Genomic DNA, 15,666 nt, shown 5'->3' on the forward strand with positions numbered 1-15,666 from the left:
AAACTCAAATTATTTCTCTCACACAAAACCTTTATTTAGTCAAACTACAAGATATTCACTCATTACAAGCAGGTGTTTTGATATGTTCAAGTATTGTCAAATTACTCCGTTCCATATTTCAATAAATATTTATGATTTTATTTCAAATATACACACATATTAGACTCGCCATTAAACTGATTATCACTTTAAAATAATGATCCTAAACTTATTGTTGCTCAATGGTCAATCAGGCACCACGAATCGACCGGACATCATTGATTTGGAGCACCTAGTTTAAAGCAAAATCCTTTCCAAAATTCCTTCAAAGTATGGCTTTAAGAAGTATATCTTATTTCAAAATATATTTCGTAGTGATAGTGATAAAACATGCTTTCTCAAATTTTGGTCTCCTAACCACCTTTCATTAAAGGGTGGTATCGGATTGAAATGGGGCTTCAGGTCTCCAACTCTTTTGTGAGATAATGGAAAACCTCTTATGAAATATATATTTAAAAAAATCATTATTCTACAAGGAATTCAAAGTTTATTTGATGAAAATTGGTTTTGAAATGGCTGAGATATCCAAAACAAAGCATTAACAATAAAGGATGGAACCCACCTTTTATCATGGTCACTTTGTTCAACTTTTTTTGATATCTCAGCCATTTTAAACTTTCATCAAATTTCAATAAGCTATCAATTCTTCTTAGAATTGTATGGTCTTTAACAATTCATAAATGTGGTTTTTAAGTATGTCGCAAAAACTTGAAAGCCGAATCCTCATCTCAGCCAATACTAGGATCCTTTTAATACACTGAAATCGCTTATTTCACTAAAAACTGGTAAACCAGTAAGGGCTTTTTCAAACTATCAAACTATGTCACGAACCGTAGAGATTTAGTATAGAATATCTCTGATACCAACTCACACACATACATGCACACACACAAACGAAGAAAAAAAAAACCACACGAGTACACTCAATAGTAAAACATGCAGAACCATTCGTTCAGATGCACAAGTATACTAGTACGTACCAAATAAGAGGTTGTATAATTTATCCTACAGAACTTCTTTGACAAGTTCTGACAACACTCACACATGTGTAACACAACATGCATACATTCGTGCAATACATTCTCATTGAAGCATAATAATTTACCATCCTGAACACGTAGCCTCTCATGTTGAATTCCTTTTCTTTCATTCTTTTATTTTTTTTTTCTTCTTTGCTTTGAATGGACAAGTTGGGCATAAAGATGCGTGTTGCTAATGTGTTCATGGAAATTATAGAGCTCTGAGAACATTGAGAGGCGTTTTATGACAACATATACTTTGCATAAAAGTACTCTTAGAGTATATGTCATGTATCTTGACAATTTATAAACAATAAGGATTCCGTGTGTTTACCGTGCAATACGTGCTGACCCAATCATTTGCATGACAGACGCCAGCCTATATATACCGAGAAATTTTACATGCTTTTTTTATTTAAAGTGAGGTTGTGAATGATAATATTTTGTAACATTTACATTCGTGCACGAATAGTTTGTAAATGCATATGTTTTACTTATGTCAAAAGAAAATTTATTACACTAAAAGGAACCAAAGATGAAACATTTTTCAATTCTAAATTCCTAATAATATCAATTAATACTTGTAAGTTCTTGCGGGATAGCAAAATGTTGGTATCATCGGCAAATAAAATGAACGACAAAATGGGAGAAGTGTTCAAAATATCATTACCCGTAATATGAAATATTATGATCTTTGAATGTTTGCATGGTGGTGAGAATTAAGGAGAGGATTATGCATGTTATATGAACCGCAAACCTTCGTCGATATTAATGTAAACAATTTGTCAAACATAGTCCCAGGACAGAATCATACAGTGGACATGGTGGAACTCTGCAATAATGAACATAGGATATTTTACATTATCAATAGAGACATATTGTTGCCGATTTGTGTGTGTGTGTGTGTGTATGTGTGTGTGTGTGTGTTTGTGAGACATCTTTCTACTTTTTCGTGAAATGTTCAGAATGACTTCTCTTAGGATTTTTATCTAAAAAGTTTCTACCCCCACATGTTTCATTTCAATAAGATATGACAAGTATTCAATCCTATAACTTCTTTATATATTATGACTTAGGATGCATTTTTTTAAAGGATTAGTCTCAATACTCTCACTCACACTTGTTTCATCTCAGTTCAGTTTCATTTATTTTCCATCCAATAAAGAGTAAAAGGAGGAAAAATACAATGCATGTATTATGCTACCACATCGTTGGATTAATTTGCAAAATAAAAAAATACATAACGCAGTTTGAATCGTAAAGACCAATAGGATATTATGTATACAATTAGAATAATTAAGAACATCAATGCATACTTTGAAAAGTTGACAGAAAAGAAGCTGAACTGAACAAAAAATAATAATTTGTCACATGTACGCATGGATGTTAGTATAAGTCTCAATAAGACGTGAAAATGTGCATTCCCATTTATTTGTTTATAATGGCATTGCATAAGATAAACATGATAAAGGAAATGTGTGTGCATGGTGAATGCAAATAGTAATTTAACATTCCCCTATTATGAAACCTACTGGAACAGTGAAATTCCATTAGAATATAGGCCTACCATCCAGCAAGAAACCCAACGTGGCTGAGAAACGACGATGCTGTATACATAGTTTATTTCACACACCATTATCGGTTTTCAAATATGATATTGTGTATAAGAGACTGTACATCTCGATGGCAAGCAAGAAAGCTAGCATTGAGATCAAGTCTGCCATTTTTTCTGATATTTCTATTTCTTTCTTCCTCTTTTTTTTCGCCTGAACACTGCTTTTTTCGGGGGAGGGGGTTCAGCAATTCATTATTTTAGCTTGGTCATTCCATTTCTATTCTTTAATAAAACAAATCGTGCAAATTAGTGTGAATGTGGCATTCTTAGATCACATTTTAAAGTAAAGTCGATATGCATAGGTGGTTGACGCGATTTACGAATCAAGAGTTTTCCCCTTTGCTCCGCTGTATGCTATAAAATGCATGTAGGCCCTATTAGCATCATGCACGTTAATGTCCATTTTCAACTACAATTTCCGTCATAAATTATCACGTCAGATTTTATTATGTACGTTGAAAACATCGATTTCCCAACAGATTTAATGTATAACTTCTATTAGAAAAATCATCATCGATATTTCTGTGTTATCAATTCGTACCAACGATATCATGGTTTAATGCGGAGATCATAAAATCTCTGATAGACGGGCATGGCGAACTCGGCATACTCTGCAACAGTGGGCGACGGCTTTGCGGATTTCGTGGGATCGGGGGCTTTCCCGAAACCCTGGCTCTGCATGGCGTTGGAAAAGATCACGGTATTCTTCAACACCTCATTGGCGATATCTCCTACGTCTGTACAATGCCAGTTGAGTTCGCTCGGGTCTACGCTGTCCCACTCGAGCATTTTGGGTGTAAACTCGATCCCCATTGCCTCACAGTACTTCGGTAAGATGGTCTCTGGGTGGGTGACGAGATCATCCGCGTCAATAATGGGAGGCGAGGGCTGGCCGAATTTCGTCTGGACGTGGTTGTAGAAGTCTTCGAGGTCGTGGTAGATGTTCTTGAAACCGTTTATGAAATCTGGCTCCGCACCGGGAATTGCTGTTGCCAGTCGCTCGAGGGAACGAAACATCTTTTCGGGATGGCGCACCAAAAATGAATGCTTAAACTTGGCGTCGACGACGTCGAAGCTACCACGAATACCTTCCACCATCCCCTTAACGAATAGCACCTTGGAGTTTGGGTAATCAGCATTCAGAATCGTGTCGATGTAGCTATACGTATACTTGTCATTCAGCATACCTGTATTTGACACACCAGAAAATGCACAGAGTAATGCAAACTGTTATATTCGATAACTTCATATTTATCTGCAGCATTCCAATAGGAGTATAATATGAAAGTATAATGTTACTCGATCGAAAAGGAGTATATGGAACAGAGATGACGATACACAACTAATGAGCGCACTTTATAGGAAGGTCAATTTTGCGTCTGCTGGGCACAGAGTGACGTAACAGTTACCTAAAGGTTGTCCATTTACACCCATACAAACACACACACACACACACACACACATACACATTCAACATAAGACACCTGTATACATGCACACAGAATATAACACGTAGACAAGAAATGACTGATTTTGCCGACTCTTCCGTGGAGTAACCACATGACGACATACTGCCGTAATTTGTTAAAGAACGAGATAAGTACTAATCAACTTCAATTGATTCTTTTAATGATTATTAATACTACTGTAAAAATACTATATGAATATACGACTACTGCGTGATCGTGAGAGAAATTATTTCAGAATCGCTACCTGTTTGGACTGGTGAAACTCCGGTAAATCTTATTTATGGAGAGTTAGAAGGCACATTTATATTCCTCTTGAAGGTATGAGAGTTATGACTGGTCATTTATCATTCATCGAGTGAGTCTGCCTGTTTTTCTTGAGGGCTCTCCATCACAGCACCCTAGGCAGGTGCCTTGGCTATAACGAAAACCAAAGACATCAAAGACATATTCAGGGATGTAGCTCGGGCATTTTCGGTCTACGTTTACTGCTTCCTATGATTATAAGTGACAGACTGGTCACACAGAAGTAGCATTAACTCTTGCTACCGTGATTACCATAGCTGGACGTTTACGACATCGTTATATATATATATATTTTTTATTTATTTATATATACATACCCCTTCATATACATATATGTATATATATATATATGTATATATATATATATATATATATATATATATATATATATATATATATATATATATACATATAATGTATACATGTGTTTTCTAAGTCCAATGTGCATGTATGCCTTGTGTGCAACATGTGTAATGATGGACTATAGTTAATATAGTAGGCCTATACCTGGAATATGGTCTCCCCAGTGTATCTTTCTGTCTGGACCAAAGGAGTAGCAGGCAAGGTAGGGCTCCCAGAAGACTTCCGTGTCTCCTCGAGCCGACATCGATCTCGCGAACGCGGTCGAGATCGAGCGTGGCGTGCTCCAGATCATGAGGCGAGCTTTGTCGTTGGTTGATGATGCCATGGCGAGCAGGTGTTGCAGTGGATTACGTATCCTAATGAAATCAAACTCCATTATACAGATGGGAGATTACACTGTCAGATTTCAGTCGTAAACAACATAACCAATACTGTATGATTCTGATGAAATATTTACAACCAAAGTTTATAGTACACATGATACATAATGACGAAGGAAAGGATGGTGCGTATATCTTGTAATGATTATCATAATAGATAATAAACAACTTCTTGTCTTTTGTGTAAACTGTGTTTCACTTTCATAAATCTGACGACGTGCAAGGAACAACACGCAACGTCCAGCACAAGAAAAGAGAGCTAGAGAGCTTGAGGGCGCAGAAACTGCACTGAGAGTACTATTATTCTAATAACTTAATTTCTGTTTAATATTCTATGTAATAAGATATATTTCATAAATAGGTCTACGCATTAGACCTACAGAATTTTGTGTCAGTAATGCAGCAGATGATTTTTGCAATAGTCTTAAATCCTATGTGATTTCAGAAATAATCGGTGGTCGACGATTTTTAAAGTAACACAGAAGTTAGGTTGTGAACTATCACAACTTAAGAACAATAAGACTCTTCCGCATGCAAAGTTACCTTGTAGTCTTGAAAACAAAAATACTGAGGTATATTATCATTTTACTCTTGCATATTAATAACTCATGCACGTTCTCGTAAGTATCTGCATGGGAAAACACATGCTGTTACATACAAAGAGTGAATAAATGAATGATTAAAATCTTTGAAAACGCAGACGGAAAGAGACAATTTTGGGGGTCATGCAAGTCACGAAAGACCATAAAAAAGCACATGGGTGTTCGTGTGTGTGTGTGTGTGTGTGTGTGTGTGAACATCGACTTTTTTTCAGAAACAATGCTTGGTAAATGTTATCTTCTTGAATATGCACAGAAAATACTGTAAAGAAAGGCATTTCAAGTGGAAAAAAGCATGCATTTTTATACCAACAGAAAAATCTTGCAACTTCTCAAATTCGACTATTCTGCATGCTTCTCATACCGTTCCGCACTGATTTTAGATAAATACTACGGTCATTGTCCATTCAGACCTTGAAACCGTCGTGGAAGTGTTTTTATTTTTGTTTGTTTGTTTGTTTGATTTTTTTTTTTTGGAAATACATGGAATTTGTGGCGAAAACTCCCAAAATCAGCACTTTTAAAAATTCACAGACTTCCTGACGAAACGTTACAAGACGATCACATTGATTATTGACGATCGCGTTGATTATGATAGTAATCTGAGCATGCATGTTAGGCTTTGTCAGTTTCCATTGCAACAACCAACAGCGAAAATCTGAAATATGGCTAGGCAGGTGTTACGTCAGTCATGTGTCAGTGTGAAAGGTCAAGAAAAACAGAAACTCACCTCTACTAGTCCGGGAGCCAGCGGGGGTCAGCCTAGCTGAAAAGGTTACCAATTTTTATGTGTATAGCAATTTAGTACATATGCCCCTGAGTATGGAAATGCACGTCTGGCTGGTCATAGGTGGTGGGTGTGGCCAGGAGGGCCACAAAAAGGACCCCCCAAAATTAGGCTAGCCTAGCTGGAAAAGTAACCCCATGAAAACAACTGGAACTTGTTCGTTACACTTACAGGATAAATGAATGACCATTGCCAGACGTTTTAAGTGGTGGGGGGTAGCCGCCAGACGCTCTTAAAGGCCCAACTCCAGCTAGGCTAGCCTAGCTGGAAAAGTAACCTCATGAAAACCACTGGAACTTGTTCGTTACACTTACAGGATAAATGAATGACCATTGCCAGACGTTTTAAGTGGTGGGGGGTAGCCGCCAGACGCCCTTAAAGACCCAATTTTTTCCAGCTAGGCTAGCCTAGCTGAAAAAGTAACCTCATGAAACCCACTGGAACTTGTTCGTTACACTTACAGGATAAATGAATGACCATTGCCAGACGTTTTAAGTGGTGGGGGGTAGCCGCCAGACGCCCTTAAAGACCCAAATTTTTCCAGCTAGGCTAGCCTAGCTGAAAAAGTAACCTCATGAAACCCACTGGAACTTGTTCGTTACACTTACAGGATAAATGAATGACCATTGCCAGACGTTTTAAGTGGTGGGGGGTAGCCGCCAGACGCCCTTAAAGACCCAAATTTTTCCAGCTAGGCTAGCCTAGCTGAAAAAATAACCTCATGAAACCCACTGGAACTTGTTCGTTACACTTACAGGATAAATGAATGACCATTGCCAGACGTTTTAAGTGGTGGGGGTAGCCGCCAGACGCCCTTAAAGACCCAAATTTTTCCAGCTAGGCTAGCCTAGCTGAAAAAATAACCTAATGTAACCCACTGGAACTTGTTCGTTACACTTACAGGATAAATGAATGACCATTGCCATACGTTTTAAGTGGTGGGGGTAGCCGCCAGACGCCCTTAAAGACCCAAATTTTTCCAGCTAGGCTAGCCTAGCTGAAAAAGTAACCTTGTGAAACCCACTGGAACTTGTTCGTTACACCTACAGGATAAATGAATGACCATTGCCATACGTTTTAAGTGGTGGGGGGTAGCCGCCAGACGCCCTTAAAGACCCAACTTTTTTCCAGCTATAGGCTTGCCTAGCTGAACAAGTAACCTTGTGAAACCCACTGGAAATTGTTCTTTACACTTACAGGATATATGCATGACCGTTGCCAGACGTTTTAAATGGTGGTGGTGGGGGGGGGGGGGGGGGGTAGCCGCCAGACGCCCTCAAAGACCCAATTTTACCAGCTAGACTAACCTATATATAGCTGGAAAAATAACCTCCTGAAACCCACTGGAACTTGTTCTTGTGATACACTCAAAGGATAATTGAATGATTGTTGCCAGACAATAGCCGCCAGACGCCCCAAAGACCAAACTCTTACCAGCTAGGCTAGCCTAGCTGAAAATTAGGAAAGTAACCCCATGAAACCCACTGGAACTTGTTCTCACACTTACAGAATAAATGCATGACCGTTGCCAGACGCTTTCAGTGGTGGGGCGTAGCCCCCAGACGCTCTCAAAGACCCAATTTTACCAGCTATAAGGTTCACATATTTCAGAAATAATAGCAGTGTAATTCTATAACTATACCGCTTGCTTGCGAGTTCACCTGTCTATGCATACCTTATTCTTTTGTTCTGCTTCCTTGAGCCCCAACTCATGCATTCTTATGGTGACTCTCCCATGTCATCATCCTTGTTCATTGCAGTTTGTTCTATTTTTTGAAAATATTCTTATTCTTCATCCCAATTATCACAAATTCTGAAACTCTGTCCTCAGTATAACTAATTCATAGTTGTACAAATGTAAAAATCTGAGAATCACCCGGAGGTCTCCTTTAATGGGGGAGTTTCTTGAGCGCACAGGGAAACATGCTTTGAAATATCAATAGGGCAAGTGTTGAGACGAAATACTGTAGAAATATGAGAATATACAGTGCTGTGGTTTTGGTAGAAGAAATAGGGTATCTGTATTTGTCCTCAGTGATAACCAAAAAACTTATTTGGAAAGAATGATAGACATCAAAAAAGAATTGCCCAATCAAACATGTCGGGATTTTTCTCAAACATCAGTGTTCTCATTTTCTTTGCAGTGTAAAACAAAAATAAAAAACAAAAAAGCAGGGCCGGATACAGTATCCGGATGGAAATTGGTGGGATGGGCGTAAACCCGCGGGTATTATAACATACTGACGTGAAAAAAAAAAAAAAAAAACAAGACCAAGAACTACTTTCTTTCTGTGCCCTGGGGAGAAATATTCATCAATTGCATTTAGGAAATGTTGGAAATCACAACTTTTGATGAAATTGTCTCCTACAGTATCTCTTCTTATATCATGAAGGCTTTTTTTTATAATTAAGTTTCTTTCCTCTATGACCATGATAAAACAAACCCCTGATGATTAAAACAAAAGACAATCAAAACTTGGCAAATTAACTCTTTGGACATTAGCAAAAGGGAATACATTAACAGTTTTTGCAAACACTTTATACAATTGTCTAATACTCCATCAAGCTCATAAAAAATACAATTCTACTGCAACAAGAAATCCATTCAGTAAGACTCGTCCTCGGTGTACATCGCTTAAAATGCCAACGTTTTAAAAATAATGCCCCAGCTTTAAATTTACTTTAAAAAGGGGAATTAAAGCTCAACACCTTTGGCCTATGACTTTTTTAGGTACCGTATCACCTTACGGTTGAGGAGATGGGTAAAGAAAAATTATTAACGGAGATGGGTAAAGAAAAATTATTAACGAAATAAAACTTATAGGAACATGCTTCACATGACCTCACCGTTTTCTTCTCTTAAGAAAGAAACGAAATCTGAAAATTGTTCAAGAGTGTTTTTGAACATAGTACATTGCAAAAGCAGAAAAAAAAATCAGTGTTTTTAAGAAACATAACTCACAACAACAAGGAATTCCTGTCGTGTCTAGTATTGCACGTATTTTGGTTTGGAGGGTTTAGGATGCTAATATTTCAAGACAAGTTTATGCTCCGGCACTTCAATGAACTTAACTGTAAAGTAATGATCAACCTCTCTTGGCAATAAACTCAACATTTGCTGTTCTTCAATAAAGCATATGACAGAAACATATGAGAAACATGTCTAAAATTCATATGAATAAGCTCACAGCAACAACAAAAATACTATGTTATCTATAAACTAATACTGCATGTACTTAGTTTCGAGGGATTTAGATGCAAAATGTTATGACAAAAGCCCCTACGTGGCTACCAGCAATTAAACATCCTTCAACTTCTTTAGCAAATGAGCTCATGTGTATCATCTTCTTGTTGAGAAGACGAAGATGAGTAATGATAAAATAACCAAACTATCAACTTTCCTTAACATGTTTTACATGAAATCATTATTGCCTTCTCGTAACGAAATAGAAAAAAACCAGAACATCTGAAATTGTTCAAAATCGCTTCTTGATAACGATGAAAGCAAAGGAAACTTAGTGTTTGTAACCACTATGACACGTGTCTACAGATCTGTCATGCTCATAAGAAACGTAACTCACAGAAATATAATTTTATACAGTGTAAAAAGTACTTGGTTTGGAGGACATTTAGATGCCAACTTTTCAAGAATAATACACCAGCACTGACATTAACTGATGAAAAAAGTAATGCTTAGCTTCTTTATCCAATTAGCCCATAGGTAATTCCTTGTAGTTGAAAAAAAAAACCCTGAGTACACATAAAAATATAGACTTTCCGTAACATGTATCACAGGTCATGATCTCCACATTTTTGCTCCTCTTAACTTAAAAGAAATAAATATATATTTAAATTTGTTTTAAATGACCTTTAAACAATATGAAGAAAAAAATTATGTGTCTACAAAGGCTTGACACGTGTCTAATACTGGGTCACGCTCATATTAAACGTAGCTCACAGGAACAAGGAATTCACGTGTGTATAAAATAATACTGCAGAGAGGGTGAAAAGTTGAACCCTTTATTGAGGGTGCGAAAATGTTCCCTTGGATACATCTTTCCACCCACACTAAGTGGTGCTAGGTTGCACCTCTTCTTGAGGGTGCATCTTTCCACCCACACTAAGGGGTGCTAAGTTGCACCTTTCTTGAGGGTGCAATCTTGCACCCTTTACCTTTCGGCGCACCTTTGCACCCCGTGTAGCCTTTACATCTTGGTGCAACTTTACATCCTTTCGTGAGGGTGCAAAGAAACACCCAAAGTTCCAAGATTGTGCCTTGTTTTGAGGGTGCAATCTTGGAGCTTTGCGTGCTACTTTGTACCCTCAAGAAAGGGTGAAAGTTACACCCTCGGGAGCAACTTTGCCCCCTTGAAAAAGGCGCAACCTCTTTCCTTTAGGTGCAACTTTATGCCCGAAGGATGCAAGAATGTACCCTCTCTTGAGGGTGCAATCTTGTGCCTTATTGGTATGATGTTGCACCTATGTGGTGCTTATTTGCTCCATGACTGCTGCAAAATTGCTCCTTTAAAGGAGCAAGTCAGTGTCACCTCCTGCTCCTTTATAGGGGCAATATTGCCCATCATCTCAAGGTGCAACTTAGCATCACATAATCGGGTACGATTTAGTTCCTTAACTACTCTAAACCTTGAATAGTGCGAACTGATGTAAGCCTATTTGCTCAGAATATAACTTATGTTGTTGCACTCTGCAAAGTAAATAGGATTAGTGTAACTTGGATCTTGTGAATCATGAAATGTGTGTGCGTGTGGAATTTGTGAGTTGTGAAAATGTTAATGTAAAAGTTAACTTAGTTGTGTTTGAATAATATACTGAAACCAAAAATGTACCCAATTACCTTTTCAATATTAAAAAAAAAAAAGGTGAGCACTATATCTATCAAACAGTTAACCTTCTCGGCAAGAGTATACATCTGCATGACGGAAGAGGTGAAAATATGATATGCAGTTGTCTGGATACGTTTTATTCAAAACGTTTGAATGCGTACTTATTCACATAATCTATAAGAATAACATATTATGCTTCTTACCAGTACTCAAAGCCTCTAAAACAAGAGCATGCTTCTTACACTTCTAAAGTATACACCATATCTTAAAAACAAAATGTAAGAGGATTTAAGAAGCTGTTTGTATGCATTCAAACGAATCCATATTTCTATCTAAAATCTAAAACGTGTCTTGTAAAAGGGGAATTCGTTTTATAATGACGATGCCAATTGTCTGAAAGTCCTTATCACGACATGTCTTGGAGTTCACGCTTATTGAAAACATGAGATTCTTGGCACGTAGATTACAACTATGGTTTAAAGAGTTAACTGAGATACGCATACCGTATACGGGCATTTCGATGAAAACATTTAAATACAAGGCACTGTAAATAATATGAAAATCAAACTTGATACCAGCTCTTATCGGCAACCAATAGAGACTATGGAGGACTGCAGTTATAATTGTGTTCAGATATTGTTTTGGGTGATACACACATGCCGACTGATTTGGGATCAATTCGAGTCCCTCGAGCTGAGATTCCGGAACTGCAATGAGCAAACCATCATTATGCATAACAAAGTGACTGAGAATAATGCATGCACCAGTTTCTGTTTTGTTGTTCTATACACAGAAAGTTGTTTCGCTTTTCCAATCCTGTGCAGGCACACAGATTTTACAGAATTCAATCATCTTTGGCTATAACGCCATGGTCGCGTGCAAAATGAATGCAGCTTATCTAACTTAACCTGTAGTTACTGAATAGGGGACTACTGTATATTCAATTTATACATTATTAATCGGATGATAGAACCTGTCAAAGAGTAAATTGCGGATATCATATACCATTGTCAAATTCACTTTAATTCTATAAATAGTATCAATGGAATGTTATGAACCACTTCAGCATTAACAATCATTATCATGATTATTTCCCTGAAACGGCTGCATTTGTATGAGAGGGAAGAGTTTGGCATCATACATAGCAAGAGTCGTGACTACAAAACTAAATACATGTATTATACAAGGTTTTAGGACACTTTGAATCATGCCCCCCCCCAAAAAAAAACAACAACAACAACAACAACAACAACAAACAAACAAAAAACAAACCAACAACTTAGTGAAATGTTGTACAATGTATGCCCTACTTCCATTAACCTATGATCTTTGACCTTTGAATACATGGCCCGCATTTTTTCAACGAATAGGCATTTGGATGCAACGTAGGTAATATATAAAAGAAAAAATGTTTTAGGAAAATACATTCACTTCAGAAATAATTATGGAACAAATAGCAAAATATTGACACGTTCACTTCTTCCGTAATGACATGACAGAAAACTTTCCTCACCGAATCGTTCTGCCGTAATTCATGAGCAAGTCATGGATATATACTTAGTTCTATTAAAAGTATACATTGAGTCATTGCAAAAGCATCTAATGAAAAGTATGCTTCAGAACTACATCATTGTCATTTATTCTATAACACTAATAATATAGAGCTATTGGTCCGCCATATTGCCTAACAGGTCGTTGTCCTCCTATCACTATACCACGTTTGTTTAGCAAATAAGGCACAGAATTTAATTTTGCACTTGTTGCCAAAGACTCTAATCTTCTTTACCGCTATTCCCAGACATGTATGTTGGTGCTGTATGAATTAGAAACGGAAGCTTACAAATATTCACCATCTAACAAGGCAAAAGAGAAGTGATGTCTCGTCCACGTATCGACTTTGTGATTACAGAGATTTTCAAATGGCATAGGCCTAGTTCATTGACTTTTTGACTGTTGACGTAGTCGGACTTCACCATTATTAACACTTGACAGCAATCATTAGATGATCTGAGGAGTGAATTTGGTGGTCATATAGCTCAAAAGTGTGGAAAGTTATTGAAAGAACACCAGAATACTATGTCGACAGTGTTTATCAGGTGAGATACAAACATAGAACAAGTTCCAGTGGGTTTCAGGAGGTTACTTTTCCAGCCATCAGGGCTATAGTCTACTCTCTAAAAAAAAATCGAGTGAAAATATTCACTCTAAAAAGAGTGAATACAAAAAAGAGTGAATTTCGAGTGAAATTGGAGTGAATTTTGAGTGAAAATGTTCATTTTCACTCATTTTGGAGTGACGTCAGGGATCACTCCAAAATCTTCGACTGATCCCTGACGTCACTCCAAAATGAGTGAAAATGAGCATTTTCACTCAAAATTCACTCCAATTTCACTCGAAATTCACTCTTTCTTGTATTCACTCTTTTAAGAGTGAAAATTTTCACTCGATTTTTTTTTAGAGAGTAGCTGGTAAAATTGGGTCTTTGAGGGCATCTGATCTGGCGGCTACCCTCCCCCCCCCCCCCCACTTCTTAAAACGTCTGGCAACGGCCATGCATAATATATCCTGTAAGTGTAAATAACAAGTTCCAGTGGGTTTCATTAGGTTATATTTTCAGCTAGGCTAGCCTAGCTGGAAAAAGTTGGGTCTTTAAGGGCGTCTGGCGGCTACCCCCCACCACTTAAAACGTCTGGCAATGGTCATTCATTTATCCTGTAAGTGTAACGAACAAGTTCCAGTGGGTTTCATTAGGTTACTTTTTCAGCTAGGCTAGCCTAGCTGGAAATTTTTGGGTCTTTAAGGGCGTCTGGCGGCTACCCCCCACCACTTAAAACGTCTGGCAATGGTCATTCATTTATCCTGTAAGTGTAACGAACAAGTTCCAGTGGGTTTCATTAGGTTACTTTTTCAGCTAGGCTAGCCTAGCTGGAAATTTTTGGGTCTTTAAGGGCGTCTGGCGGCTACCCCCCACCACTTAAAACGTCTGGCAATGGTCATTCATTTATCCTGTAAGTGTAACGAACAAGTTCCAGTTGTTTTCATGGGGTTACTTTTCCAGCTAGGCTAGCCTAGCTGGAAAAATTTGGGTCTTTAAGGGCGTCTGGCGGCTACCCCCCACCACTTAAAACGTCTGGCAATGGTCATTCATTTATCCTGTAAGTGTAACGAACAAGTTCCAGTGGTTTTCATGAGGTTACTTTTTCAGCTAGGCTAGCCTAGCTGGAGTTGGGCCTTTAAGAGCGTCTGGCGGCTACCCCCCACCACTTAAAACGTCTGGCAATGGTCATTCATTTATCCTGTAAGTGTAACGAACAAGTTCCAGTTGTTTTCACGGGGTTACTTTTCCAGCTAGGCTAGCCTAATTTTGAGGGGTCCTTTTTTTGGCCCTCCTGGCCACACCCACCACCGATGACCAGCCAGACGTGCATTTCCATACTTAGGGGCGTATGTACTAAATTGCTATATACATAAAAATTGGTAACCTTTTCAGCTAGGCTGACCCCCGCTGGCTCCCGGACTATACAGCTCTGAGCTCTGTGTTCGCCTTTTGTAGCCGGCCAGCTAGCTAGCTCTGTAGCGACTGTTGCTTTAGTGTTGGCCAGAAGGCGACGATGATCGGAACACCTTTCGTTTGACACTTGTTTTAGAAAGGCCTTTCAAGCACCGTGTGTACTATATCGACTTAATAATCAACCATACATCTTTTGCCACGTCCTAACTGCTCGTATTTCTGCATACAATAATAATATGATGAAATTCCCCATCATCTATGGCTCATTTTTGTTTAAAAGATCACAGGTCAACGACTGTAGTTAGTGTACCGACAGATAACAAACCATCGGAAACCAGACGTATATGAACAACAGCGAGGCCTGTCTCGCTGTTCGAAGTCCATGATGTATTCGAGCAATGTTTGTCTGACCCTGTCAATACCACAATGCGTGTACTCTGAACCCAAGTGCCTCGATTACCCAAGTGCGGTATATGCGCATGGACTCCCTGTTTCTTAGGTTTCAAACATTATTATATCTGAAAAATCGATATTCAGCCATGGCTATATTATTATTCTACCAGAAGTGTTTTCACGGTCAGGCTGCTAGTAGGACTTACGTATACACAATGCAGTTGCCATTGTATATCGTAATTCCCTGTATGATAATTATGTCTTTTCTCTGGCGTATGGCGTGCGTGGACGAGCCGTTTCTTCTGTTTTGTCGAACTCCGACGTATTTGACGACGATACCGACT

The 15,666-nt window shown here is 38.2% G+C and overlaps 1 protein-coding gene across 1 annotated transcript; it reads right to left on the reverse strand.

Annotated features, from left to right (window-relative positions):
- Positions 1-2,278: 2,278 nt before the first annotated feature.
- On the reverse strand, positions 2,279-5,160 carry LOC140230768 (uncharacterized). Its single transcript, XM_072310907.1, has 2 exons — positions 4,953-5,160; positions 2,279-3,860 (listed from the first exon to the last, which is right to left on the reverse strand). The coding sequence occupies exons 1-2, from the start codon at positions 5,131-5,133 to the stop codon at positions 3,223-3,225; spliced, it is 819 nt and encodes a 272-aa protein (XP_072167008.1). The 5' UTR covers positions 5,134-5,160; the 3' UTR covers positions 2,279-3,222.
- Between the last annotated feature and the right edge of the window lie 10,506 nt (positions 5,161-15,666).

This window comes from Diadema setosum, chromosome 7, assembly GCF_964275005.1.
Source record: "Diadema setosum chromosome 7, eeDiaSeto1, whole genome shotgun sequence".
Taxonomy (NCBI): domain Eukaryota; kingdom Metazoa; phylum Echinodermata; class Echinoidea; order Diadematoida; family Diadematidae; genus Diadema; species Diadema setosum.

Coding starts and splice junctions, on each gene's coding strand:
- LOC140230768 (XM_072310907.1), bottom strand. CDS start 5,133: ATGGCATCATCAACCAACGACAAAGCTCGCCTCATGATCTGGAGCACG. Junction 3,861..4,952: donor CTGGGGAGACCATATTCCAG/GTATAGGCCTAC, acceptor TGTCAAATACAG/GTATGCTGAATGACAAGTAT.